Source organism: Hyperolius riggenbachi, chromosome 4 (genome assembly GCF_040937935.1).
Source record: "Hyperolius riggenbachi isolate aHypRig1 chromosome 4, aHypRig1.pri, whole genome shotgun sequence".
Lineage (NCBI taxonomy): Eukaryota > Metazoa > Chordata > Amphibia > Anura > Hyperoliidae > Hyperolius > Hyperolius riggenbachi.
In genome coordinates this window covers 481,807,631-481,833,766 of record NC_090649.1, presented here as the reverse complement: position 1 = coordinate 481,833,766, position 26,136 = coordinate 481,807,631, and the positions used below count along the sequence as shown (strand labels likewise).

Below are 26,136 nucleotides of genomic sequence, written 5' to 3'. Positions count from 1 at the left end.
CTTTATGCCCGCGCCTTCCTGCGGAATATTCCGCCAGCGCTGTGATGATGAGTGCGCTGTGAGCTGCAATGCTAAATGAGGCAGGAGGAGGCATAGCTAGAATCCCAGCACTTCCTGCCCATTCCTGTCACTGTACCTGCAAGGTATCATTACTGCTGCTGTATGGTAAGTGTGAGCGGTGCCTGGGGGAGGGACAGCCACCACTATGTGTCCCCAGCACTCACCATACAGCACTTGTTACACATATAACTATGGCAATAGATTATGCAGCCACTGCCTGTCACTGTCACCCAGCACAGCATGCAGTGCAAACAAAGGGGCAGCACAGTGGCGTAGTGGTTAGAGCTCTCGCCTTACAGCACTGGGTCTCTAGATCGAATCCTAGCCAGGGCACTATCTGCACAGCGTTTGTATGTTCTGCCCGTGTCTCCGTGTGTTTTCTCTGGGCACTCCGGTTTCCTCCCACATCCCAAAAACATACAGATACGTTAATTGGCTCCCCCTAAATTGGTCCAAGACTACAACCTATACACTACACGATACATCCATAGACATATGACTATGGTAGGATTAGAGTGTGAGCTCCTCTGAGGACAGTCAGTGACATGACTATGTACTCTGTAAAGTGCTGTAGAAGTCAGTGCTATATAAATACAGAATAATAATATGGTAGGGTATTAGGTTAGTAGGATTAGATTGTGAGCTCCTCTGAGGACAGTCAGTGACATGACTATGTACTCTGTAAAGTGCTGCAGAAGATGTCAGCGCTATATAAAAACTAAATAATAATAATAATAATAATAATAAACAAAGGACATCTATCCCAATGCTTGATTGATGTCTCTCCGTGGCATATCGGGACCTGATACCTCAGGCAGCATGGCTGGACTGAGGCTGTAATAAGGCGGATTCACCTAACAACGCGTTCTGTTGCTATGCGGGGGAGCTGAGGGCCAACAAAGGGGCGTCAATATAACTTCATGTGGTGGGCGGGGCATGTGGTGCCAACAAAGGTATTGGCCGCCGCTCTGCCGAGTTGATCTGCCCGGTGGATCACCAGTGATCACTGGTCGATGCAGAGGTCGTCGGTTATCTCAACCGAATTTAATCTATGGTGTGTACAAGGCCTTACATCGGGCCTGGTGCGTGATCCTACGGTAATACTGCCGTGCACAAGTAACATGGGCACAAGAGGGGGGGGGGAGTCGCTTATACACTTGGGGGACACCGAGGGGGGCGTCCGTTGGTAGTCACGACATTAAATGCCATTACCATCTTGCACTCAATTGAGCACTTGCAACCGAGATTTTCCACCATTCCCAATCGATCCATTTCGACTCGAAATCGACCAAAAGAATTAGGTGCTCATCTTGCGGCACTGATTCACGTCTGATTCAGTAAAATGATCTATCGGAAGGTCGATCGGGCCACAATATCGAGTAATGTATGGGCACCCTATTAATTATAGACATGGATGTTCTTCAAAGCGGAACTGAACTAAGAACTTCCTCTTTGCTCTAACAGATAAGCAACAGCATAACTTTTAAAGAAAAACCTTTCCTGAGCTCAGGTCCACTTTAATCGTCACCTGGAATGGCCTGTTAGCGGCAGCCTGTGCGACGTTAGGCCCAGAAGGAGCAAGCCGTGTGTTCTGCAGCGACGCCCTCCCCCGCTCCCGACCTCGCAGAATATAGGCATTGTATTCGCATACGGCTGCCCTTCCTAAGTGCCTTTATTGAAGATCATTCATGCGGTCCTGTGAGGTGAATTCCCCGCGGCATTCTGGAAAGCTGATCTGTCTCCGCAAACACTCACAGAGCCCGACAGGCAAGACGTAAAGATTAATGCGTATCGCTGTGAGCCAGGCTCCCACCTGGAGTGACATTAAAGAGGGCCTCCACCTCAGGGCACAGCCCACGCACTGACTGAGTCTAAGGTGCATTCAGGACTGTATCTCTTCACCTGGGTGGCCCTCTGGTTACAATTAATGATATTATTTATAAATAATATTATTGTAATTAACTATATAGTTGCTGGAATTCTCTTCCTCTGGATGTATAGGCCAAACTGCCTAAAACGTCTGTACGTAAAATAAATAGCACAGTGGCGTAGAGGACGTTGCAGGGCCGGGAGTGTACATTCAAAAAGGGCGCTGCAGTAATTTGGGCTTTCTCCACCAGCTTAAGTCGGATATTTAAATATTGGCAATTTTTTTTTAGATATTTTACTAACACCTAAATTAACCCTGTTATCACACAAGTCCTCCCTCTACTGATGCCGAACCCTAACCGACCCCCACCCTCAAAATGCCTAAATCTAACTGATCCTCTGTTGCAAAATGCCTAAACCTAACTGACTCCCAACCAATGCCTTACCCTAACAGACCTCCCACAGCTAAATGCCTAACTAACCCCCAACCAATGCCCAACCCTAACTGACCCCACACAGATAAATACCTAACCACACCCCCAACCAATGCCCAACCCTAACTGACCCCACACAGATAAATACCTAACCACACCCCCAACCAATGCCCAACCCTAACTGACCCCACACAGATAAATACCTAACCACCCCCCCAACCAATGCCCAACCCTAACTGACCCCACACAGATAAATACCTAACCACCCCCCCCCCCCCCCAACCAATGCCTAACCGTAACTGACCCCACACAGATAAATACCTAACCACACCCCCAACCAATGCCCAACCCTAACTGACCCCTCACAGATAAATACCTAACCACACCCCCAACCAGTGCCCAACCCTAACTGACCCCACACAGATAAATACCTAACCCCCCCCCCCCCCAAACCAATGCCCAACCCTAACTGATCCCCCTACCTAAAAAATGTCTAACCATAATCGACACCTCAACCGATGCTTACCGCTACCAACTCCCCCACCTCAAAATGCCTAACTACACTTGACCCCTCAACCAATGGTTAACCTCAACCAATGCACCACCGCAAAATGCCTAACCATAACCTACTCCCAACCAACTACTAACTCAAACCAGTCCCTCACCACAAAATGCCTTACCGTAATCGACCCATGCTTAACCCTAACATGCTTAACCCTAACCGATCCACCACCGCAAAATGCCTAACCATAACCTACCCCCAACCAACTACTAACTCAAACCAGTCCCCCACCACAAAATACCTTACCGTAATCGACCCATGCTTAACCCTAACATGATTAACCCTAACTGATCCACCACTGCAAAATGCCTAATCATAACCTACTCCCAACCAACTACTAACTCAAACCGGTCCCCCACCACAAAATGCCTTACCGTAATCGACCCTTGCTGAACTCTAACTGATGCTTAACCCTATCCAATGCTTAACCCTAACTGATCCACCACCGCAAAATGCCTAACCGTAACCCACCCATAAACGATGCCTAACCTTAACTGATTCTCTACTGACAAATGCCTAACCCTAACCTACCTTCAATCAATGCCTAACCCTAACCAATCCCCTGCCGCAAAATGCCTAACTGTAACCAACCCCTCAAACGAAGCCTAGCCCTAATCGATCCCTCACCACTAAATGCCTAACCGTTCCACTATGCACTCTGATTGTCTATCCCACAAACATATCAGTAAGTTAATTGGCACCCCTCCGACAGACAAGCCATATTAGGGAATCTTCACAAAACACCGGTAAATTTTATGGAAACGCATGTAAAGTTTAGTGTCATTTACACATACTAAGCAACATACATTACATCATACACGTCATACCAACATATACACGGCATGTAAAATGTAAGTAAGTCGCTGGCTAAATAACACTGTCAGCCAGTGACCCGTGATATATGAAAAACATAGCTGGTGCATTTATGAAACAAGTTGTGCTATTTGTAAAACTCAGTTTACGTAATTGAGGTAAATGCCAGTAAACCTCATATGCGCTGCTGGCGTTCACCAGCGTTTCGTGAATGTGCCCCTTAGATCTGGAGTACTGGCTGCTCTGGCCTACTGCTCCTCCACCCATAGAATCCACCATGTAAGTGATACATGTCAAACTCCGGCCCGCCGGCCAAATCTGGCCCTCAGAGCCTTGAAATTTGGCCCTCAGGGGAGGAAGGAGGGCCACTAGACACCAGGGAACTGTATAAGGGAGGGAGGACCACTAGACACCAGGGAACTGTATAGTAGAGGGAAGACCACTAGACACCAGGGAACTGTATAGGGGTAGGAGGACCACTAAACACCAGGGAACTGTATAGGGGAGGGAAGACCACTAGACACCAAGGAACTGTATAGGGGAGGGAGGACCACTAGACACCAGGGAACTGTATAGGGGAGGGAGGACCACTAGACACCGGGGAACTGTATAGGGGAGGGAGGACCACTAGACACCAGGGAACTGTATAGGGGAGGGAAGACCACTAGACACCAGGGAACTGTATAGGGGAGGGAGGACCACTAAACACCAGGGAACTGTATAGGGGAGGGAAGACCTCTAGACACCAGGGAACTGTATAGGGGAGGGAGGACCACTAAACACCAGGGAACTGTATAGGGGAGGGAGGACCACTAAACACCAGGGAACTGTATAGGGGAGGGAGGACCACTAAACACCAGGGAACTGTATAGGGGAGGGAGGACCACTAGACACCAGGGAACTGTATAGGGGAGGGAGGACCACTAGACACCAGGGAACTGTATAGGGGAGGAAGGACCACTAGACACCAGGGAACTGTATAGGGGAGGGAGGACCACTAAACACCAGGGAACTGTATAGGGGAGGGAAGACCTCTAGACACCAGGGAACTGTATAGGGGAGGGAGAACCACTAAACACCAGGGAACTGTATAGGGGAGGGAGGACCACTAAACACCAGGGAACTGTATAGGGGAGGGGAGACCACTAGACACCAGGGAACTGTATAGGGGAGGGAAGACCACTAAACACCAGGGAACTGTATAGGGGAGGGAAGACCACTAGACACCAAGGAACTGTATAGGGGAGGGAAGACCACTAGACACCAGGGAACTGTATAGGGGAGGGAGGACCACTAGACACCAGGGAACTGTATAGGGGAGGGAAGACCACTAGACACCAGGGAACTGTACAGGGGAGGGAAGGGGTCTCAAAACACCAGCGAGCTGTATAGGGGAGGGAAGACAACTAGACACCAGGGAACTGTATAGGGGAGGTAGGACCACTAGACACCAGGGAACTGTACAGGGGAGGGGAGGGGTCTCTAAACACCAGCGAGCTGTATAGGGGAGGGAAGACCACTAGACACCAGGGAACTGTATAGGGGAGGGAGGACCACTAAACGCCAGGGAACTGTATAGGGGAGGACCACTAGACACCAGGGAACTGTATAGTGGAGGGAAGACCACTAGACACCAGGGAACTGTATAGGGGAGGGAGGACCACTAAACACCAGGGAACTGTATAGGGTAGGGAGGACCACTAAACACCAGGGAACTGTATAGGGGAGGGAGGACCACTAGACACCAGGGAACTGTATAGGGGAGGGAAGACCACTAGACACCAGGGAACTGTATAGCAGCGGGGGGGGGGGGGGGGGGGGGGGCATTATAAAACCTATGAACTTTATAAGGGAGGGAGGTGGCCTCCAGATACCAGGGAACTGTATAGGGGTTGGAGGGGGGTCATTAGACACCAGGGAACTGTATAAGAGAGGGAGGTGGCCAGTAGACATTGAGGTTGGCCCACAACTCGGTCCCAAAGTACAATTTCGTCCCACTTTGTATTTTATTTGCTGCTGTAAAGGGGCCCATACACTGGTTGATTTCAGCCATCAATCGATCGAATGATCAGTTCTATGGAATTGATTGATCGGAAATCAATTCTATCAAATCTATCAATCGATCACTTTGCAGACAATTTCGATGGATTTGATCTATCTGACAGGATGGAAAATCTAGGTCGATCTGCTAGCAGTAGATCGATGGCCCATAGAGTTCCATTAGATCTAATGTTCCAATAATGCATTTAGATAGTTTTCCAATAGATTTCATTCTGAGATCTATTGGAAATCTGTTCCTAGTGTGTGGCACACATTAGATAGATTCTTGCCAGATTCGACTTGACAGGCATCTGACAGAAATCTATCTGATGGTCGAATCTGCTGCAAATCTATAAGTGTATGGCCACCTTAAAGAGACTCTGTAACATCAAAAACCTCCCCTGGGGGGTACTCACCTCGGGTGGGGGAAGCCTCCGGATCCTAATGAGGCTTCCCACGCCATCCTCAGTCCCACGGGGGTCTCGCTGCAGCCCTCCGAACAGCCGGCGACAGACCCGACTGTCAGTTCAATATTTACCTTTGCTGGCTCCAGCGGGGGCGCTGTGGCGGCTTTCGGCACGGAAATAGACGGAAATACCCGATCTCAGTCGGGTCCGCTCTACTGCGCAGGCGCCGGAAACTTGAGCCTGCGCAGTAGAGCAGACCCGACGGCGATTGGGTGTTTCCGCCTACTTCGGAGCCGACAGCCGTCAGAGCGCCTGCGCAGGAGCCAGGAAGGTAAATATTGACGTCATTTTGCACGGAGGGCTACAGCGAGACCCCTGAGGGACGGAGGACGGCGTGAGAAGCCTTATTAGGATCCGGAGGCTTCCCCCACCCGAGGTGAGTACCCCCCAGGGGACGTTTTGTCGTTACAGATCCTCTTTAAGTAATGTACGCTGTTATGTACTGTCACTATGGCTTTGACTTTAGAATCCCCAGCCCCCGGTCTACCTCGCAGCATCCTGTGGGTAAACAGCATATGACTAGTCACACTGTTTACCAGTGACACAGTGCTGTGTGTGTAAGCGTGTGTGTGTAAACATGCGTGTGTGTGTGTGGTGAGACGATGTCAAAACTAAAGGTACGTACACACATGCAATAACGATTGGCCAAAACAGCCGATAATGACCGCTTCATCCGACGATCATTCACTTTTCTAATGATTGTGCGGCGTACGGCCAACATCGATTAAGGATCCAACATGTTGAATCCTTGATGAGCCCCGACAACCAGGCATACTTGATCACAATGTTATTTTCGGTTCCCCTGACCACAGGAGGCTGCTACATCATGCGTTGTTTGTTGTCCCTCCGCCCCCTTCATAGCAACAGAACGCAGCGCTAGCCTGAAGGCTAGAGATGTGTCTGCACAGCATCGGTCCCCAAATTTGGCGTCCGAGGGTTAATTCCTCGATCCCTGATGGGCTACAATAATTACGTGTGTACACAGGTTAAAGAGGACCTGTAGTGAAAATAAAGTAATGCTTAAATTGAGTATTTTTTTTTTTACAATATTAATTTATAAATGTTTATTAGTTCTATTTAGAGTTGCCCATTGTAAAATCTTTCCTTTCCCTGATTTGCATTCTGAAATGTATCACTGGTGGTGACATCTTTAGTTCTGCCAGGTGATCTGTACGGAATGTTTGTTACTGAGAGTTCTATGCACAGAGGGAGATATTGCTTGCTTGGCAGTTGGAAAAAGCTGTTATTTCCCCCAATGCAACGAGGTTCACATACAGCAAACTGTCAGGACATTAGTCATGGCATCACACTGTGGGAGGGGTTTTACCACAATATCAGCCACACACACACCCTGATGATCTATTAGAGAAATGGTAAAGATTTCTCCAGAGGCTTAGCTAGGGTTTTAGGCGCTCGGGGACAAAGACAGTTTTTGCGCCCCCTCTGGACAAAATGAGCATGGTCACACATCAGAATGTGGTCATGGTCATGGGTGGAGTCAAAAGTTATTTAGAGAGCTATATGTGCCCCTTTACCCCATTCAGATACCCAGATGTGCCCCCCTTTAATATCCAAATGTGTGCCCCTTTAGTTAGCCAGATGTGCCTTCACCCCATTTAGATAGCCAGATGTGCCCCCTTTATATAGACTTATTCTGCTGCTGTTAACGCTTCTGCAGAGGGAGGGAGAGAAGCAGGAGCACTTCGGGCAGCCAGCGAGCCACCTCTCATGCACTTGGGGGTGCAATGGCCATACTGAGCCCCTCACAGTGCTGCGCCCGGGGACATATGTCCCCCCTTTGCCCTCCCATAGCTACACCTCTGGATTTCTCGTGGAAAAGGGGGTATCAGCTACTGATTGGGAGGAAGTTCAATCCTGGGTTACAGTTCCTCTTTAACCATTTATGCCTCCAGGTCGTAGTATCTCCGTCCAGGAGGCCACGTGCGCGTCCGCACGCTCCTGCGGCCGATCGCACGCGTGCACACGCACTCCCGGCCGCGGATTCGGTAGCCCAGGAATCAATGTATCGGGCTATGGTGCCCGATCACTGATTCCTCTCCCCCGCTGAAAAAGCGACAGCTTCTCTCGGAAGCTTTTTCTGAAGCTCTGTCCCTCTAAGCGTACATTGTACGCTTAGAGTGACGTCATGTAAACAAAATCAAGATTGCCATCTTGTGGCCAAAAAGTAAAACTACAAGTAAATGGAAAAAAACATTACAATACACAAATATTTCCCCAAATAAAACTATTTATATCCCACCCTCCCAAAAATACCCACATAAAATGTTTAATTAAAAAAAAACAAAAAACATTACTATAAAAAAAAAACACATAAATATTTACCTAAGGGTCTAAACTTTTTAAATATCTATGTAAAGATGAAATATTTCTCTCTATTTTTTTTTATAAGCTTGTAAATAGTGATGGATGCAAAACAGAAAAAATGCTCTTTTATTTCCAAATAAAATATTGTCGCCATACATTGTGATAGGGGCATAATTTAAACGGTGAAATAACCGTGACATATGGGCAATTACAATACGTGGGTTTTAATTATGGAGGCATGTTTTATTTTAAAACTATAATGGCCGAAAACTGACAAATAATGAATTTTTTCATTTTTTTTTCTTATTCTTACTGTAAAAATGCATTTACAGTAAGGTAGCTCTTAGCAAAATGTACCCCCCAAAGAAAGCCTAATTTGTGGCGGAAAAAAACAAGATATAGATCAGTTCATTGCGATAAGTAGTGATAAAGTTATAGGCTAATGAATGGGAGGTGAACATTGCTCGGATGCATAAAGTGAAAACGAGTGAAGGCTGAACTGGTTAAAGTGGATCCAAGATAAACTTTTACTCATTGCGTAATTGTGTTCCTTTCATATAGTTTATAGGGCATTTTTGTTTGTTTGTTTTAATACTCTAATTCCCTATAATTTAAACAAGCCTCACCCACAGCTCCTCCAGTGCCTTCGCACTTTGAGACCCATGTAGCAAAGGCTTATGGGAACTCAGTCTGGGCAGGAGGAGGAGGAGGTGTTACTAGCCAGAGATTTCAGAGGCAGAGGGGAGGAGGAGGGAGGAGTGAAGTTTTCACAGGCTGAGCGCTGGAGATGCAGAGCAGCTTGCCTGTGTGTAATGAAGACAAGCAGAACATGGCTGCTCTCATTGTATCACAGGAAGAAATAATAATTTACTGCTGAAGCTGTTTGCAGCTAGTTTGCTGTCTAAATTTTAGATAAGATACAAGTTACTTGTTATAGTTATAGTTAGTTTTTCATCTCGTATCCGCTTTAAGAAGGCAAAACGTATACTGTAGCGGTGAGAGCAGGGACACCTACCTGCAGTAGAGTCACATAGTCTGTACTCCTGGTGCTGGGCATGGAGAGGCGAGGAGGAGCTGGTAGAGCTGTCCTGGTTCGCAGAGCCCCAGACTCTCTTGTAGTCTGCAATGTCAGTAGCACCCTCCGAGGCAATGGGGCTGCAGAATCTGTTCATGGACAGAACCACAGTCATCTCTTATAGCCAGCAATCTGCAAACAGACACAAAGCAAGGGGGTCAATTTTCAGATACGGTGATCCTTTATAAAATATGCTTCATCATCTAACTTTATTTGTCATTCAAGAAAGACAACAAAACAATCCTCAATATACTTTATGTAAAAAAAAAAAATGCCCCAAATTGTCACTTTCCAAAAAGTAACTACATTGCATTTATCAACAGAGCAGGTAATAAAGGTGACCCCCTCCTGTTCGCTTTAAGGCAGTGGCGTAGCAATAGGGGGTGCAAAGGTTGTGACTGCACCAGGGCCCTTGAGCCAGAGGGGCCCCGGAGAGCCCTCCCCTCAATTGCAGTATTAGCTCGCTATTGGTCCTGTGCTAGTAATAATCACTTCTATAGATGCTTTGAATTGTGGTAATAAGTAACAAGCTGCTCCCCATTCCCTGCTTGCACCTCTAAACTAAAACTGTGGATGTCATTGGCAGGTTTTATTGCGCTGTATCAATTGCGATGTATAGCGTGCTTGGGGGGCCCAATGTAAAACTTGCACTGGGGCCCATAGCTCCTTAGCAACACCACTGCTTTAAGTTCACAGTTGTCAGTTGTGTTGCAGAATAATTCTGCAAGTCAACTCACTACCCATACAGTTCTATGAGCCTGTTCACAGTACTGCATTGCAACAGATCACGTTATCCTGACTCGCTGCATGCAGGTTTTGCATTAACGTCTATGGCCAGTCTCCACTGCAGTTCACCAGTGTTCTTCCCAGGCTCTCATAGCCGGATGATGCACCCGGCTAATTTTGGTGAGCACCCGGCTGTCATGGGCTCACCTCCTCTTCCTCCTCCTGTGCTGTAAGCAGAGTTGGGCAGAGAAGTGCCGGCCCTGCATTGCCCTCTTGCGCCCCATCCGGCTATTTTTTCACGCCACCCCGCTGCAGAAAAATTATGGGGAAAACGCTCAGTTTACACACATTATAACGTGTACGTTATGCAAATGACCACTATGAATCCAGCCTACGCCTTTCACCTGACAGTTGATATGCTCTTTCAATTACTGTAGCAAGCTTCGGCTTTTGACCACAAGTAGCTCCGGGTTACTGATCATGTCTGAAGAAGAGCGCGGCACTGAGGTTCCTACCGACAAGCCTTTGTTGGTAATTAGACGCAGAATGCTCCCGTCAACGGAAGCGCAATGGGGGAACGCCCACGTCCGGACTGCACCTGCGCCGATTGAAAGAATTACCGGGCTGCCTAGCGGAGGATCCAGGTGGTCTGGGAAGACGGCGAGGAAGCCCCAGATATGTATAATTTTTTTTATTTTACCACTCTGATACACTTTAAAGGACAACTGAAGTGACATGTGACATGATGAAATAGACATGTGTATGTACAGTGCCTAGCACACAAATGACTATGCTGTGTTCCTTTTTTTCTTTCTCTGCCTGAAAGAGTTAAACATTGGGGGCCTGAGTCACAAAGCGGTGCAAAGTGTTTGCACGCCTGTGAAAAGCCCTTTATCACGCTTAAACTCAGTTTAGGCGTGATAAAAAGAAACTCGCACGAAATTCCCGAGCGCAAAGCTTTTGCGTGCGCAATCGTGCGGCGGACGATGCAGTGCGCGCGATGCACCCATTAAACCCTATGGGCGCTGCGCGCAAAACTTTGCGCGCTATCAGCAGCACAAAGCGGGGATAACTCAGCTCAGCTAGTGCAAAGGTTATCACGCCTAAAGTCTTTTAGGCGTGATAACTGGGTTATCACCGCTTTGTGAATCAGGCCCAAGGTATGTAAGTAACAGTTTCTGCTCAGGTCAGGAATAGGTCGGACTACAGCATGACCCTCACTGATAATTAATTACAGCCATAAAACACTTTCCTGTCAGTAAATTGTATTCTGAGAGCAAGAAAGATATAAAAAGGGTCAATAATTCATAGATTAGAGATCTGACATACTTAAATGAATGTGTCATTGAGCAGAGACAATTAAACAGTAAAAACTTAAAAACTAGATTTAAATATAAAATGAAACTGTGGGATAACTAACAAAGTCATTTTTAGGAGAAGAATGATAGATACTAGGGCTGTGGAGTCGGTACAAGAATCATCAGACTCCAACTCCGACTCCTCAGCTTATGACACCACCGACTCCGACTCCAACTCAAGGTACCCAAAATGGCTCTGACTCCTCGACTCCGACTCCTTAGTCTAATACTTACCAGGGCTGTGGATTTCATCCGACTCCTCAGTTTATGAAACCACCGACTCTGTTTTGCAGGAAGAAGCTATGGACTTGCCGATAACGAATCTAGAAGCTTTTGAGGTATGCACACACATGCAATAACCGTTGTTTGAAACGGCGATAATGATCGTTTCAGCCGCCGATTGCACTGTGTGTACAGCGGCCGGCAATCGTTCATGCTCGGGCATCGTTTAGAAACACCCCCCCCCCTCTGGTGTGTTTTTACAGTTTAAAAGATAGAGTGTGGTTTGTAAACTGCAAATATGACAGAATGATGCAATGTTATAAATAAAATAAAGCTATATAACGGAAAATAAAAATATAAGACTCATTTCTCTGGTGATCTATTCATTATCCGTACTACACATACAATTCATTATATCAAACGTTTATTTTTGCTTCAGTGGCACGTTAACACAGGATGTAAAAAGCATCAGGTAGACGGCAAGTAGCAGAGTAAAATGTAAGCAGAATCCTGGAGAAGAATTTGCTATAAGTGACTCCATGTCCATTAAATGATGCCAGATGTTTACATAATCCGAGCCTCTGAGAATGGCGCTGCAGCTGTTTTACTGTACATACGGTATGTAGAAAGTCACAGCATCGCTCCTGAACTATATAGCAGAAACTGAACCACAGATATGAGGTTATAAGCAAAGGGAGGAAGTTATACAATGTGAAGTCACCAACACAGAAATTAAAGAGTCAAAGAGAGGGTCAAACAGAACTATCTGCTTAAAGGACAACTGTAACAAGAGGGCTATGGAGGCTGCCATATTTATTTCCCTTTAAACAATGCCAGTTGCCTGGCTGTCCTGCTGATTCTCTGCCTCTAATACTTAGCCATAGCCCCTGAACAAGCATGCAGCAGATCAGGTGTTTCAGACATTATTGTCAGATCTGACAAGATTAGCTGCATGCTTGTTTCTGGTGTGATTTAGACACTACTGCAACCCAATGGACCAGCAGGGCTGCCAGGCAACTGGCATTCTTTAAGAGGAAATAAATATGGCAGCCTCCATATCCCTCTCACTGCAGTTGTCTTTTAAAAGATGAGTATTTGAACTACGTAATCCAACAGGCATCCGATTGGTCGCTTCCCTTAACCGGTTAAGGTGGCCACTAACGGTCCAATTTCTATTGTGATCAGATGTGGTTGTCAATAATCTCTGCTGATGGGCACAATTGATTACGGATGATTATAAAAACAATCCGATTGGATTTTCATCAAACCGAAATGTGGATTTTCTTGTCGGTTGTGATAGATAAGAAGCAAAGATTAGTTTGTTAATGGTGCAGTGAATGATGCTTTACGATATTTTACTTCCGATTAGCTTTACCCGATTGCTAACAATTTTTTTTGCTAGTAATTGGATCGTTAGTGGCCACCTTTAATAATCTGCCCCCTATTCCTCTCCCACTAACCTCGTGCCTCCTCCGGATGCCGGGCAGATCTCACAGCCGAGCGGCGGCTCAGAACAATCGCTGGAAACGCTTCAGCCGCGGCGAAAAGCCAATGCAATCCGTTCCCCCATACAAAGGAGGAACCACGGCATGGATTTCCTGAAGAGTCCCTCGTCTTCTGTCCCCATCGGGTCACCCCTGTGTCATCTCCTCCCGGCCACCAGCCCCCATCTCTGCACCGTCTTTATGAAAAGCAGATCAGAGCTCTCTGGTAGTTTCCACTCGGACTGAACTGGATCTGCCTCCAGTCAAAACATTGTGAGATTAAGACAGAAAATTGGCTTCGGTTCCAAGACGTGAGTTCCAATCCCACAGGAGCCAAGCACAACATGAAGAGCGCGGGGAGGAATATTAAACAGGAGTAGGGTTTGGGAGCCAGTCATCCGGCTCTCAGCCTCTGACTTTCAATAGCTCCCCCCCCTCTCTCTCCCATTACACTTGCCTATTGTGCACCCCCCCCCCCCCCCATACGCCGCCGTTCCCCTCTCATCCTCACCTTCCTTCACTCCAAGCCTCATTACATCTCGCTACATTGCGACACTCTCCCACAACACATTATTTCCAGCACAATACTTTCCTTAGCACTCCGAAAAGTTGCTTCTAGACAATGCCAAGTAGTAAAAAAACAATAAAAACAACAAACATACATTATCAATGTTATAATATTACTGTAATATTACTGTACTGATCTGTTCTAATCGTGCTCGCTGTTCGTTTGGATGCTGCGCTTGGGTATTATTACATAGGTGGTGTGTTGGCTATGCAAATTATTGCCTGCGACTGCTTAATTTGGGTGCTATTAATGTATTAGGTGGACCACAAAATCAAATTCCATTTAGCCACTGCTCTGTGTTTATTATGCAGTCTACAATCTGACCCTGCATTGCAAGCATTCCAATATAATCATAAATGTTTGGCCTGTATCTCGTATCTCGGTCAGCCTGGCTCTATTCTTGTACATTGCCGGAGGGGAGCTTGTTATTTCCCCCTCCCACATTCCTGCTCCTCACTGATTGGCTAAGGACAGTTCAGTGTGACATGAGGCTGAGAAAGAAAATAAGCTGCTGAAATACGATCTATGCAGTGTTCACATGTGTTTACAAAGCAAGCTTGATATGACAGTGCAGTTTGTAGGAGAAAGAGAAAAAAAATAGAGTAAGGGAGGAAATTACACGAGGATTGGCTTCAGTCAGAGGCAGTAAAGATGGAAAATGCCTGGAATAATTTTCTCTTTATTTACTATATATGATTCACTGGAATAAAAAAAAGTGGACAGTACAATTCATATGTTATGTAAGTAGATCAAGAATTTATGTACTTATATATGTGTTGTTTTTTTCCTGGGATAGTATGTTTTTTCCTGCTGCTTTAAGATTTCGGTTAGGAGTGTTTGGCTTACACACTGCATGCTCGAATTGGTCGATCGTATTGGAAAAAAGAGGTGAGATCGATTGCCCATAGCGTTGCACTGCACCAAACAGGGCAACGCTGTGACTGCTTAGATTTTTTATAGATTGTATGCTAAAATCTCTTAAAAATCTCTGTGCAGTGTATGGAAGACTTTCATCAAATAGATCCCTCTCCAATCAGATTATGATCTAGGAGGGAGTTAGCTTTTGGCCCAATTGAGTAGTATATGGCTAACCTTATATTTAAAGCATGTCCTTGATCGCATGCCCATGAGTGCTCTGCGCATGTGCACTATGTAGTCGTGATGTCACCCGCAGTACACACATAACGATCGTTGGCTGAAACGGCTGCTATCGGCCGTTTTAGCCGACGTGGGAGGATCGGTCAGAAAACCTTGAAAAGAAAAATACAAAAGAAGGACAGGAGCCCAATATGGTGCAGTATGTTTAGTACTTGGGATTGTAATATAAAAAAAAGACAACAGAGTACTCACAGACAAGGATTGCTAAACGCATCCACCTTCTGCACGTCCCGCACTCGGGTTTTAGGAAGAGATTAGAATCTTGCCGTTCGCTCTTGCTAAAAGATGAACCGTGGCCAGTATCCTGTCCCTCCTGGGGAGAGTAACTTGTGGACAGACTGGATGAGAGGAGCCCACGGTAGTAAGTGAGTGTAGATATCACAACATGATACCTCAATAAGATGTCTAAACTTTATGTTGGAACAGGACTAATTGATTGCACAATTCAGACAATGCATTTCGTTAGTCAAACGCTCACTTCCTCAGGTCTATACTGTGCCAAAGGTGCTAAGTTCAGAAACTCTGGGCCCATCTATCTCTCTATCTATCTATCTATCTATCTATCTATCTATCATTTCAGCCGACGGTTTTCACATGTATGTATGTAGCTTTAGCCATAGACACTGAACAAGCATGCAGCAGATCAGGTGTTATTGACTGAAGTCTGACTGGATTAGCTGCATGCTTGTTTCTGGTGTGATTCAGACACTACTGCAGCCAAAGAGATCAGAAGGGCTGCCAGGCAACTGGTATTGGTTAAAAGGAAATACATATGACAGCCACCAGATCCCTTTCAGTTCAGGTGTTCTAAGGGTTTAGCAGAGCGATTTCCGAGCAGTCGATTGTAGAGAACAGCCAATCCAACACCATTCCATTTGTGCCAATTATAGATGGATCGGGGAGGTGGTTTGCACGGTTGACCGTCAACAACAGCGGTCAAATATGGTCCATGAACATTGCCTACAGCATCTGCTGCTGAAATATGAAAACAGAGACAAGGAAGCACCATGCAAATGCTGTACAAGCGCCTGCAGACCTGTAGCATGTGGCCGGATTGTAAATAAAAAACTGATAGTAAACTAGCATCAAGGTGTGTTTAACCTCACTCCAAAATTCTCTTTATCACATGGAGTATAGGTGCCAGTTATAACCGTTACATTATCAGGGTGAATTGTACTTTATACAATGTAAGCGTCATTCTCCATTGAGCGGATCTTTGACAGAGGGGATCGGTCTTAAAGTGACAAGAGCACCATTTTTAGCTCCCAGGGCATCTCAATTGTACATTAAACATGCATGCTAACAATGTGGCTCACTACTAAAAAATATCAATCCGACCTCTTCTTTTTACATTTAAATGTTTGTTAGAGGCTTACATTGTCCTACTTCTGTGGTCTGCCATTCTGAGAAAGAGCAGGCAGATAAGGACTAAGTAATTAGCAGTAGCAATGAGAAGACAAAAGCTTTCATGGGCAGGGGGGTGGGGAGATAGAACACTGTACTACAAACAGAAAAGTCACACTTGATTACATTAACACCTTCCTCTGGATAAATAAGGGCAGAGGGAAGGGGAGGGTGAAAAGGCAGCGCCTACAGCTATTAGAAACCAGGACAAGCTTCAGAAAAAGAAAAGCTGCCTGGTTCCCTTTAAGACGTTGTACAGTAAAGACCATGTTTTTATAGAACATATGCTAGCTACCGGCTCCATCCTTTTCTATAATCGTATTGAGGTTATAAGGTTCAGCTGCACGCTATTCTGGGGTGTATTGTGTTTTCTCCTGCTTTTTTCAGGTGTAGGTTAGCCTTTATCCTTATCTCGTTAACTCATTCACTTGTTAAGCCTGGTATAGGGGAAGAAGTAATTCCCATACAGAATCTGCTAACACACCCTATCTTATCCTATCTTATCTTTTGTAAAGAAAAAATATTATCTAAGTTTCAGAAGAAATATGTGTAGTGTGTGTGTGTGTGTGTGTGTGTGTGTGTGTGTGTGTGTGTGTGGTGTGTGTGTGTGTGTGTGTGGTGTGTGTGTGTGGGTGTGTGGTGTGTGTGTGGTGTGTGTGTGTGTGTGTGGTGTGTGTGGTGTGTGTGTGTGTGTGTGTGTGTGTGTGTGTGGTGTGTGTGTGTGTGGTGTGTGTGTGTGTGGTGTGTGTGTGTGTGTGTGTGTGTGTGTGTGTGTGTGTGGTGTGTGTGTGTGTGTGTGTGTGTGTGTGGTGTGTGTGTGCGTGTGTGTGTGTGTGTGTGCGTGCGTGTGTGTGTGTGCGTGTGGTGTGTGTGTGTGTGTGGTGTGTGTGTGTGTGTGTGTGTGGTGTGTGTGTGTGTGTGTGTGTGTGTGTGTGTGTGTGTGTGTGTGTGTGTGTGTGTGTGCGTGCGTGCGTGCATGCGTGTGTGTATATATATATATACAGATTTATATATATATATACTAGTTGACCTAAGCCTTTTTAAAAACGGGCTCTAGGTCTCTTCACGCGCACCCGCCCCCAGCGCGCACCCGCCTGTCTGCCCTGCTTCCTGGCCCGTCCTCCTGTCCCTACGGTTCACTGTACTGCACACATGCGCAGTACAAAAAAAACATGGACACACAGACAGGGAAAGAGGATGACGCAGGGACAGTTAGGTTTTATTGTATAAGATAAATATATATAAATATGATTTTTATTTCGACTGTACAGCCTCGGGTGTAGTACTGGCCACAAAGAGTTGAACTCTAAATATATGCATATATTTAGAGTTCAACCCTTTGTGGCCAGTACTACACCCAGGGCTGTACAGTTGAAATAAAAATCATCCGACTCCAACTCCTCAGTTTATGAAAACCACTCCGACTCTACGCTCCTCGACTCCGATTCCACAGCCCTGACTACACCTATAGTTCATCCTTGCTTAGTATCTAGTAACGCATTTAATGCTGCAAACTGCGCAGACACAGAGCACTTTTGAACACGGGAGCGCGATCGAGTCCAGGATCGCGCGTGTGCAGTAGCTCATGACAGGCCTCAGTAGCACAGTTATCAGAGGGGCACAGAAGCGGAATGGAATGGACCGGGAGGACAGTGAAGGGCCTAAATGACTACAGCCGATTGGAAGTAGGGAGAGAGGAGGGTCAGAAATTATCAACAGCAGCCTAATGCAGGGAAAACAGCAGCAATCAGCTGCACAAATACACATGGTCCAAGATATTGGAAGAGGCACATCTGATAATTTCCTACAAATGGTCAGACTGGACAATACCTACCTGTTCTTAGCAATTAGCTATAGGCCAGTGATCTGCAAATTTGGCTCTCCAGCTGTTAAGGAACTACAAGTCCCACAATGCATTCGCCTTTATGAATCCTGACTGTGGCTGTCAGACTCCTGCAATGCATTGTGGGACTTGTAGTTACTTAACAGCTGGAGAGCCAGGTTTGCAGATCCCTGCTATAGGCCTAAATTCACTAAGCATTACCACATTCAGTAATGCAGAAAACGGCTGATTTTACTTCAAGGATACCCGAACTGACATGTGACATGACGAGATAGACATGGATATGTACAGTGCCTAGCACACAAATAACTATGCGGTGTTCCTTTTTTCCTTTCTCTGCCTGAAAGTTAAATATCAGGTATGTAAGTGGCTGACTCAGTCCTGACTCAGACAGGAAGTGACTACAGTGTGACCCTCACTGATAAGAAATTCCAACTATAAAACACTTTCCTAGCAGAAAATGGCTTCTGAGAGCATGAAAGAGATAAAAAGGGAAATTTCTTATCAGTGAGGATCACACTGTAGTCACTTCCTGTCTGAGTCAGGACTGAGTCAGCCACTTACATACCTGATATTTAACTCTTTCAGGCAGAGAAAGAAAAAAAGGAACACAGCTTAGTTATTTGTGTGCTAGGCACTGTACATACACATGTCTATCTCATCATGTCACATGTCACTTCCGGTATCCTTTCACTATCACCTTGCCAAATGCCCATTCACTAAACCTATTCACACAGTGAAAAGTAAAATTACTGACTAGTGAGGTAAATTACCAACTTGTGCGGTAAATACCTCAAGGTATGTCAAGAAATTGCAATTCACAAAGATTAAAGCATTTGGTAAATCAAGTAAAAGTGTTCGGTATTTATCTCCAGCTCTGACCAGCTGGTAACTCACAATCTCCATGTGGTAAAAGTTGATAGATGTAGCAGACAGCCAATAGGGAGAGCCACACAGCCCTGCTTCTCACCCCATTTGATCCGATACTCTGGAGGGCGGGACTTCAGAATGGCAGAGCAGGAGAAGGAGACATTTTAGTGAATTTGGGAAAAAAAAAAGTGTAAAATATCGAATGTGGTATTTTACCGGCCTAAACTATTTTACCGAGCTGCCCGTAGTGAATTGAGGCTGTAGTCTGCAGTAACAGCATCCCGGGATCAGGTCAGTAACAATCTGCAGAAGACGAGTGTTGCACTGAAAATGACAACCTCTCAGCCAGCAGGAACTGTCCTGTAGCATCTCCCCACCGAGCTAGAGTGCCCCTTTAAATCTGCTCCTGTGATTGGCTTCTGATTACCTACCGCCGGCGTGTAATCAGTGCCGCGGCACGGCGGAGACGGAAGATTTCTGCCGGGAACTCTGCGTAATCCGCACAGGGATTCGATTACATGACTGTTATTTAATAAGGCAGCCTGCAAATGGCATGGCGGCTGCAGCGCTGTGCAGCGATTACCGTCCCGTGAATGGAAAACGCTAATTAATTCCTTGATTTCTCACCACGGATGCCGGAAAGCCAATCATAGGGGTATTAAAGGAACTCTTCCATTTAACACCCATCATCAGGCACAACTCAGAAATCATTATAAGCTCAGAGTGTTCAGTCAGACATTACTATTTTCAGGTGAAATAAGGTTTCTGCAGCTGCACACCCTGTTAGAAATGTTGATCACATGATCAGAAGCAGTGTGCACACAATCAGTTCTAAGACTTTGTGGGTGTGGCTAGTGCTTGGATTGCATCATCTCAAACTGCAAGGGGGGAAGGCACAGACTGAAACTTTCTGCAAAGACTATGGCAGTGACAGTCTGTGGTGCAGAAAGTGGCCTAGTGCCTGGGCTCCTGACCAGAGACCCCAACTTACATTATTTTAGCATTTATTTTAACCCCAGTCTGTACAGTATAAGCTCCTGTTTGCTTTTGCTGGAGAACTAGCTGCAGTGATCCCTGTTTGAATAATGTGCTTTGAAAGCATTATCCAGTGCTTCTAAAGTTCTAGGAGAGAAGCTGCTGAAATACCATCTATGTTGTGCTCACATGTGCTTACAACTCAAACTAGATATGACAGTGCAGTTTTTAGTACAGTATAGAGCACAGGGGGGAGGAGGTCTGGCAAAGCATACACCATTTCAGGCAGGAGTAAAAAAAAAAAAAAGAGTAAGGGAGGAAATTACATCAGGATTGGCTTCAGTCTAAGGCAGTAAAGATGGAAAATGCCTGGAACAGGTTTCTCTCTATTAACTACATAGAATTCTCTGAAATCAAAATGTGGACAGTGAATATACCTTATGTAAGTAGAACAAGTATTTATCTACATATATATATATGTGTGTGTTTTTTTTTCCTGGGAAAGTATGTCTGCCCCTGCTGCTTTAAAAGATGTGAATTCCTCTTGAAAGTGATGTTAAAACTTCCCATATGAAATCTCACAAATGAAGTGATCTGGCTGAAACGAGATCAGCAGACCTCTCGATTCCTGGTGTATGCTATTATTTTTATTTTTTCCTTTTACAAGTTTTCCTTCTAGGGGAATTAAAAAGCAAAGGTAGGATTCCATGCGGGTGAGTCAGTCGTGTTGGCAACAGCGTCCGGAGAGCGAGGCCAGGCGTTGCAGGAGCCCGCGGAAGAATGGCTCTCCTGATTGCCAGACGGCCTTCTTGGATGGATTAGGGGGGTTTAGTCTGCGCGCTGTGTGTGCGTGTGTGAGAAACGCACACACATGGAGTGGGACGCCAGCCAAGAAGAGCCGCACGACTCTGGCAGAAACCCTTTCACCACCGTGGAGGTCTGCGACGCTAATGCCATCCGACAATCGTCAGCTTAGGCCGAGGCACAGCCAGTAGAGAACGGACACTATGGCCATGTACAGTAGTGGAAGACATTTTGTCAATAGGCAACCAAAAGAATATCGTCAGATAATTAAAGGCAAGTCGAAGTGAGAGGGATATGGAGGCTGCCATATTTATTTCCTTTTAAACAATACCAGTTCCTTGGCTGCCCTGCTGATCATTCAGGCATCAGTAGTGTCTATATCAGGCATGGGCAAACTCGGCCCTCCAGCTGTTACGGACCTACAAGTCCCACAATGCATTTGCCTTTATGAGTCATGACTGTGGCTGTCAGACTCCTGCAATGCATTGTGGGACTTGTAGTTCCTTAACAGCTGGAGGGCCGAGTTTGCCCACGCCTGGTCTATATCATTCACCTGAAACAAGCATGGAGCTAATCTAGTCAGATTTTTGTCAGAAACATCTGATCTGCATGCTTGCTCGGGGTCTATGGCTAAAAGTATTAGAGGCGGAGGATCAGCAGGACTGCCAGGCAACTGGTATAGTTTGATAATAACTAAATAAATATGTCAGCCTTCATATCCCTCTCATTTCAGGTTCCCTTTACAGGAAAAGTATGAAAACAACAATCATATATTAAATCTGTCACAAATGAAAGAGACAATGAAGCGAAAAAAAAATTATGATATAATGAATAGTATGTGTAGTACGGATAATTACTAGAACATTAGTAGCAAAGAAAATATTCTCATATTTTTATTTTCAGTTACGGTATATACGGTATAGAGTGTATACATTGCATCATTCTCTAATATTTGCAGTTTACACACCACTCAGCATTCTAAATGATTTTACAGAGCAGGCCAGTGAACTTTTGAACTGTCCTCTGCAGAGAAAAAGAAAATACAGTGACTGACAGTTGAGATAACAAGCTTCAGAAGACAGAGCTCTCTGCGACTTTGAAAGACGTGGAGCTCAGTGGTTCTTTTGCATGGATAACAACTGGAGTTTCTTAACTCTTCCTGTACTGGAAACAATATTAGACTTATGTCTCTGCTCCTAATGTTTTATTTCCTAGCTGTACTACACATACAAATCATTATATCATAAATTGTTTTTGCATAAGTGTCTCTTTAAGCCTCATACACACTCACTGGACTGAAGGCGCCTATTCTGGGCCATCTTCATCAGGAATTAACTTAGCGTGTATTTAGCTGCCCCCCCCCCCCCCCCAATTATTTGGCATGTGGTATCTTTAAATGACATCAATGGCCAAATGACCACTGAGCCCTTTACTTTCCCCACCAGCCAGACATCGCTCCATGCTGTCATATCTCCCCGCCTCTCCATAGAAATGAGGGGGTGGTTAGAGTCAGGCAATAGGTGTGTGGGGGTAGGGGGTGGGGTTAGGGCTTGGCACCCACCATGGGGGAGGGGTGATAGGATTAGGCATTAGGTGGGGAGGGGTTAAGGATAGAATGGGTGCTGGTTGATGCATAGTAAAATATCATAAATTTAAAGAAATTTAAATTATTGAGTACCTCTCTTGTTAATATTCTAGGCACTGATATTTGGCCTGATGAAGTAAGGTGCGAATGCTCACGAAACGCGTTGAGCTAGTACAAATGCATTTTCTGTTTATCCCACATCTGTGTCTTCCTTGAAGTAAGCCACTTTTTTAATTTTAAAGGATACCCGAACTGACATGTGACAAGATGAGATAGACATGGGTATGTACAGTGCCTAGCACACAAATAACTAGGCTGTGTTCCTTGTTTTCTTTCTCTGCCTGAAATAATTAAATATCAGGTATGTAAGTGGCTGACTCAGTCCTGACTCAGACAGGAAGTGACTACAGTGTGACCCTCACTGATAAGACATTCCAACTATAAAAACACTTTCCTAGCAGAAAATGTCTTCTGAGAGCAAGAAAGAGGTAAAAGGGGGAATTTCTTATCAGTAAGGGTCACACTGTAGTCACTTCCTGTCTGAGTCAGGACTGAGTCAGCCACTTTCATACCTGATATTTACTCTTTCAGGCAGAGAAAGAAAAAAAGGAACACAGCATAGTTATTTGTGTGCTAGGCACTGTACATACACATGTCTATCTCATCATGTCACATGTCAGTTCGGGTATCCTTTAAAGGGAACCTAAACTGAGAGGGATATGGATATTTCCTTTTAAACAATACCAGTTGCCTGGCAGTCCTGCTGAGCTCTTTGGCTGTAGCAGTGGCTGAATCACATACCTGAAACAAGCATGTACCTAATCCAGTCTGACTTCAGTCAGAGCACCTGATCTGCATGCTTGTTAAGGGGCTGTGGCTAAAAGTATTAGAGACACAGGATTAGCAGAAGAGTCAGGCAACTGGTATTATTTAAAAAGGAAAAAGCCATATCCTTCTCAGTTTAGGTTCCCTTTAAGGATTTTAATGTATTTTATGCTTCCTAGGAACCTCTCTCCCCCATTGACTTCAACAAGTCATGTGGGTAAAGCTACCACACAGAGATACAAGTACCTTGCAGCAACACTAGATTATCACTAGCATCCAACAAATAAAAAGTCAAACATTTGGAAGTGAAGTGCGATTTTTGATCCTGAAATATAGTTTTCTGAGGTGGGTCTAACCTTTATTTAGAACCAGAAGTTGCCCAAACAGCCAGTCAGGGAATTAAAGAACTGTAGTGAAAATAACAAACAGTAAATGAATAAAATTGTTTATTTTTTACAATATTCATTTATAGATTATTTAGTCAATGTTTGCCAATTGTAAAAACTCTTCCCTCTCCCTGATTTACATTCTGAAATGTATGACTGGTAGTGACATCTTTAGTTCTGCCAGGTGATCCGTACGGAATGTGCATTACTGAGAGTTCTATGCACAGAGGTGGATGCTGCTTGCTTAGCAGTTGGGAAAAAAGCTGTTATTTCCCACAATGCAGCGAGGTTCAAAGACAGCAAACTGCCAAGACCATCGTCATGACATCACACTGTGGCATGGGGTTTCACCACAATATCAGTCATACAGATGTCATCATGGGAAAGGGGGTATCTGCTACTGATTGGGATAAATGTTCAAACCTTGCAAGGATACCCGAGGTGACATGTGACATGATGAGATAGACATGGGTATGTACAGTGCCTAGCACACAAATAACTTGTTCCTTTTTTTCTTTCTCTGCCTGAAAGAGTTAAACATCAGGTATGTAAGTTTCACTTCCTGAGTCAGAACCGAGTCAGAATACAGTGTGAACCTCACTGATAAGAAATTCCAACTATAAATCACTTTCCTCGTAGAAAATGGCTTCTGAGAGTAGGAAAGAGATAAACAGGGTCAATAGTTCATAGATTTTAGCTCTGGCATACTTCAATGAATGTGTCAGTGAGCAAAAACAATAAGGGCCTAATTCCACTACAGATGCAGAAACCTGACTCCAATGAATGCCGGAAATCTGCATCAGAAAAATCACGTTCAGTGGAAACAGGCCCATAGGCTTTCATTGGAGTCAGTTTTTCTGCATCCAGAATCCACGTGTAGTGGAAACAGGCCCTTAAACAGTTAAAACTTAAAAAGTAGATTTAAATATAAAATAAAACTGTGGAATATCTTAAAAGGTCATTTTTAGTAGAAGGAGGATAGATTCAATTGTTTATTTCATTAGTTTATTTTCACCTAGGGTGTCCTTTAAAGTGTCTCTTTAAGGTCACAATTTTATAGTGCGCAATCAGTGCTAGGGGACGGCCCTGTAGGATTGGATGGTGGGATTCCCTTGTCAGCCTGTCACCGTGGCACTGAGGAGAAGACATCCGTGAGTCTGCAGATCAGCAGCCACTGGTAGAGGTGAGTATAATAAAAAATGCCCACACTGACAGTTTAAAAACACTGTCTTAAATAGAATTTTATGGGAATGGGAAAACCGACTGCTGTAACAGTAAAATTTCACGAGTGAGGCACAGCTGCTCCCCCTACGCGTTTTAAACCGAGAGGCTTATTTAGCATTACTTTCATTGCCACCCCACGCTACTGCGCACCATGGCGGTGCACAATATAAACTCTGGCCTATTTATAGAATACCAGAGTTTATATCGCAGCAAAAACAGTGCGTAATGTACAGTGGTATTCTCCCACTCTTCCTGCTCACCCCTGATGGCTCCTGTGGGTCACATGATGTGTAAAACACCACGTGACCTGATTGACCAATGAGGGAGCTGAAGAATATTCCCACATGTACCTCTCACTGATAAATTGGCTGCATGTTGCTGCCATGCCATGCCGCCGAGACACCGCCGGAAGCCAGGCGACATCCGCGTGAACCAATCCTTAGGTTAAGTCAGATTAGAATGTGACAAAGCAGCAGCTGTCCGCAGTGATTCTAAGGGCTGGGGTCCACTAGAAATCGCAAGACACAATGGGACTCGCAAAGCACTTTCTGTAGAGATTTTAGCACTGGTTTTAGGAGCAATTTTTGGTGATTTTAAAGAGAGATTGCGATGTGCAATCTCCTCTTTTTTTGTGAATCTTGGTTGCAAAATCTCTGCAAAATTGCATTGTACAATGACTGAAAAACGATCCTATACTTTTTATTAAAGCGCAATCGTTACAAAAATGCTGAAGGGTCCACGACTGCGATTTGGGAAAATCACAATGACTCCTGTGGAATCACGTCAACTGCCTTTCATTAGCCTAGCGCTTTTGGAATTGAGAGCGATTTACACTGCAAATCGCAATTTTGATTTCTGATTTGCGTTTTTCACTGGATGCTAGCAACACATGAAGAAAAACGCAGAAAAAGCATGCAGGACTTTTTAAAATCATATCAAAAATCGGAATCACATGCAGTGTAAAAGAGCCATGAAACAGCTCCTGTGGGGCCCGGCCCTCAGACAATGCCATCTGGAGTCAGGAAGGAATTTTTCCCTTTTGGGGCTAATTGGACCATG

General features: G+C 45.1%; 1 protein-coding gene across 2 annotated transcripts in view; it reads right to left on the bottom strand.

Moving 5' to 3' along the window:
- Positions 1–26,136, bottom strand: part of SERTAD4 (SERTA domain containing 4) — an 86,172-nt gene that overhangs the window by 33,240 nt on the left and 26,796 nt on the right. The window contains exons 1-2 of one of the 2 annotated variants that reach the window (XM_068232993.1): positions 13,412–13,641; positions 9,586–9,777 (exon numbers count right to left, since the gene is read on the bottom strand). In XM_068232993.1, coding sequence (XP_068089094.1) covers positions 9,586–9,760 — 175 coding nt within the window. In that variant the 5' untranslated portion in view covers positions 9,761–9,777; positions 13,412–13,641. Of the gene's footprint in view, positions 1–9,585; positions 9,778–13,411; positions 13,642–26,136 lie in introns of those variants that run through there. The other variant, XM_068232992.1, reaches the window with a different exon arrangement.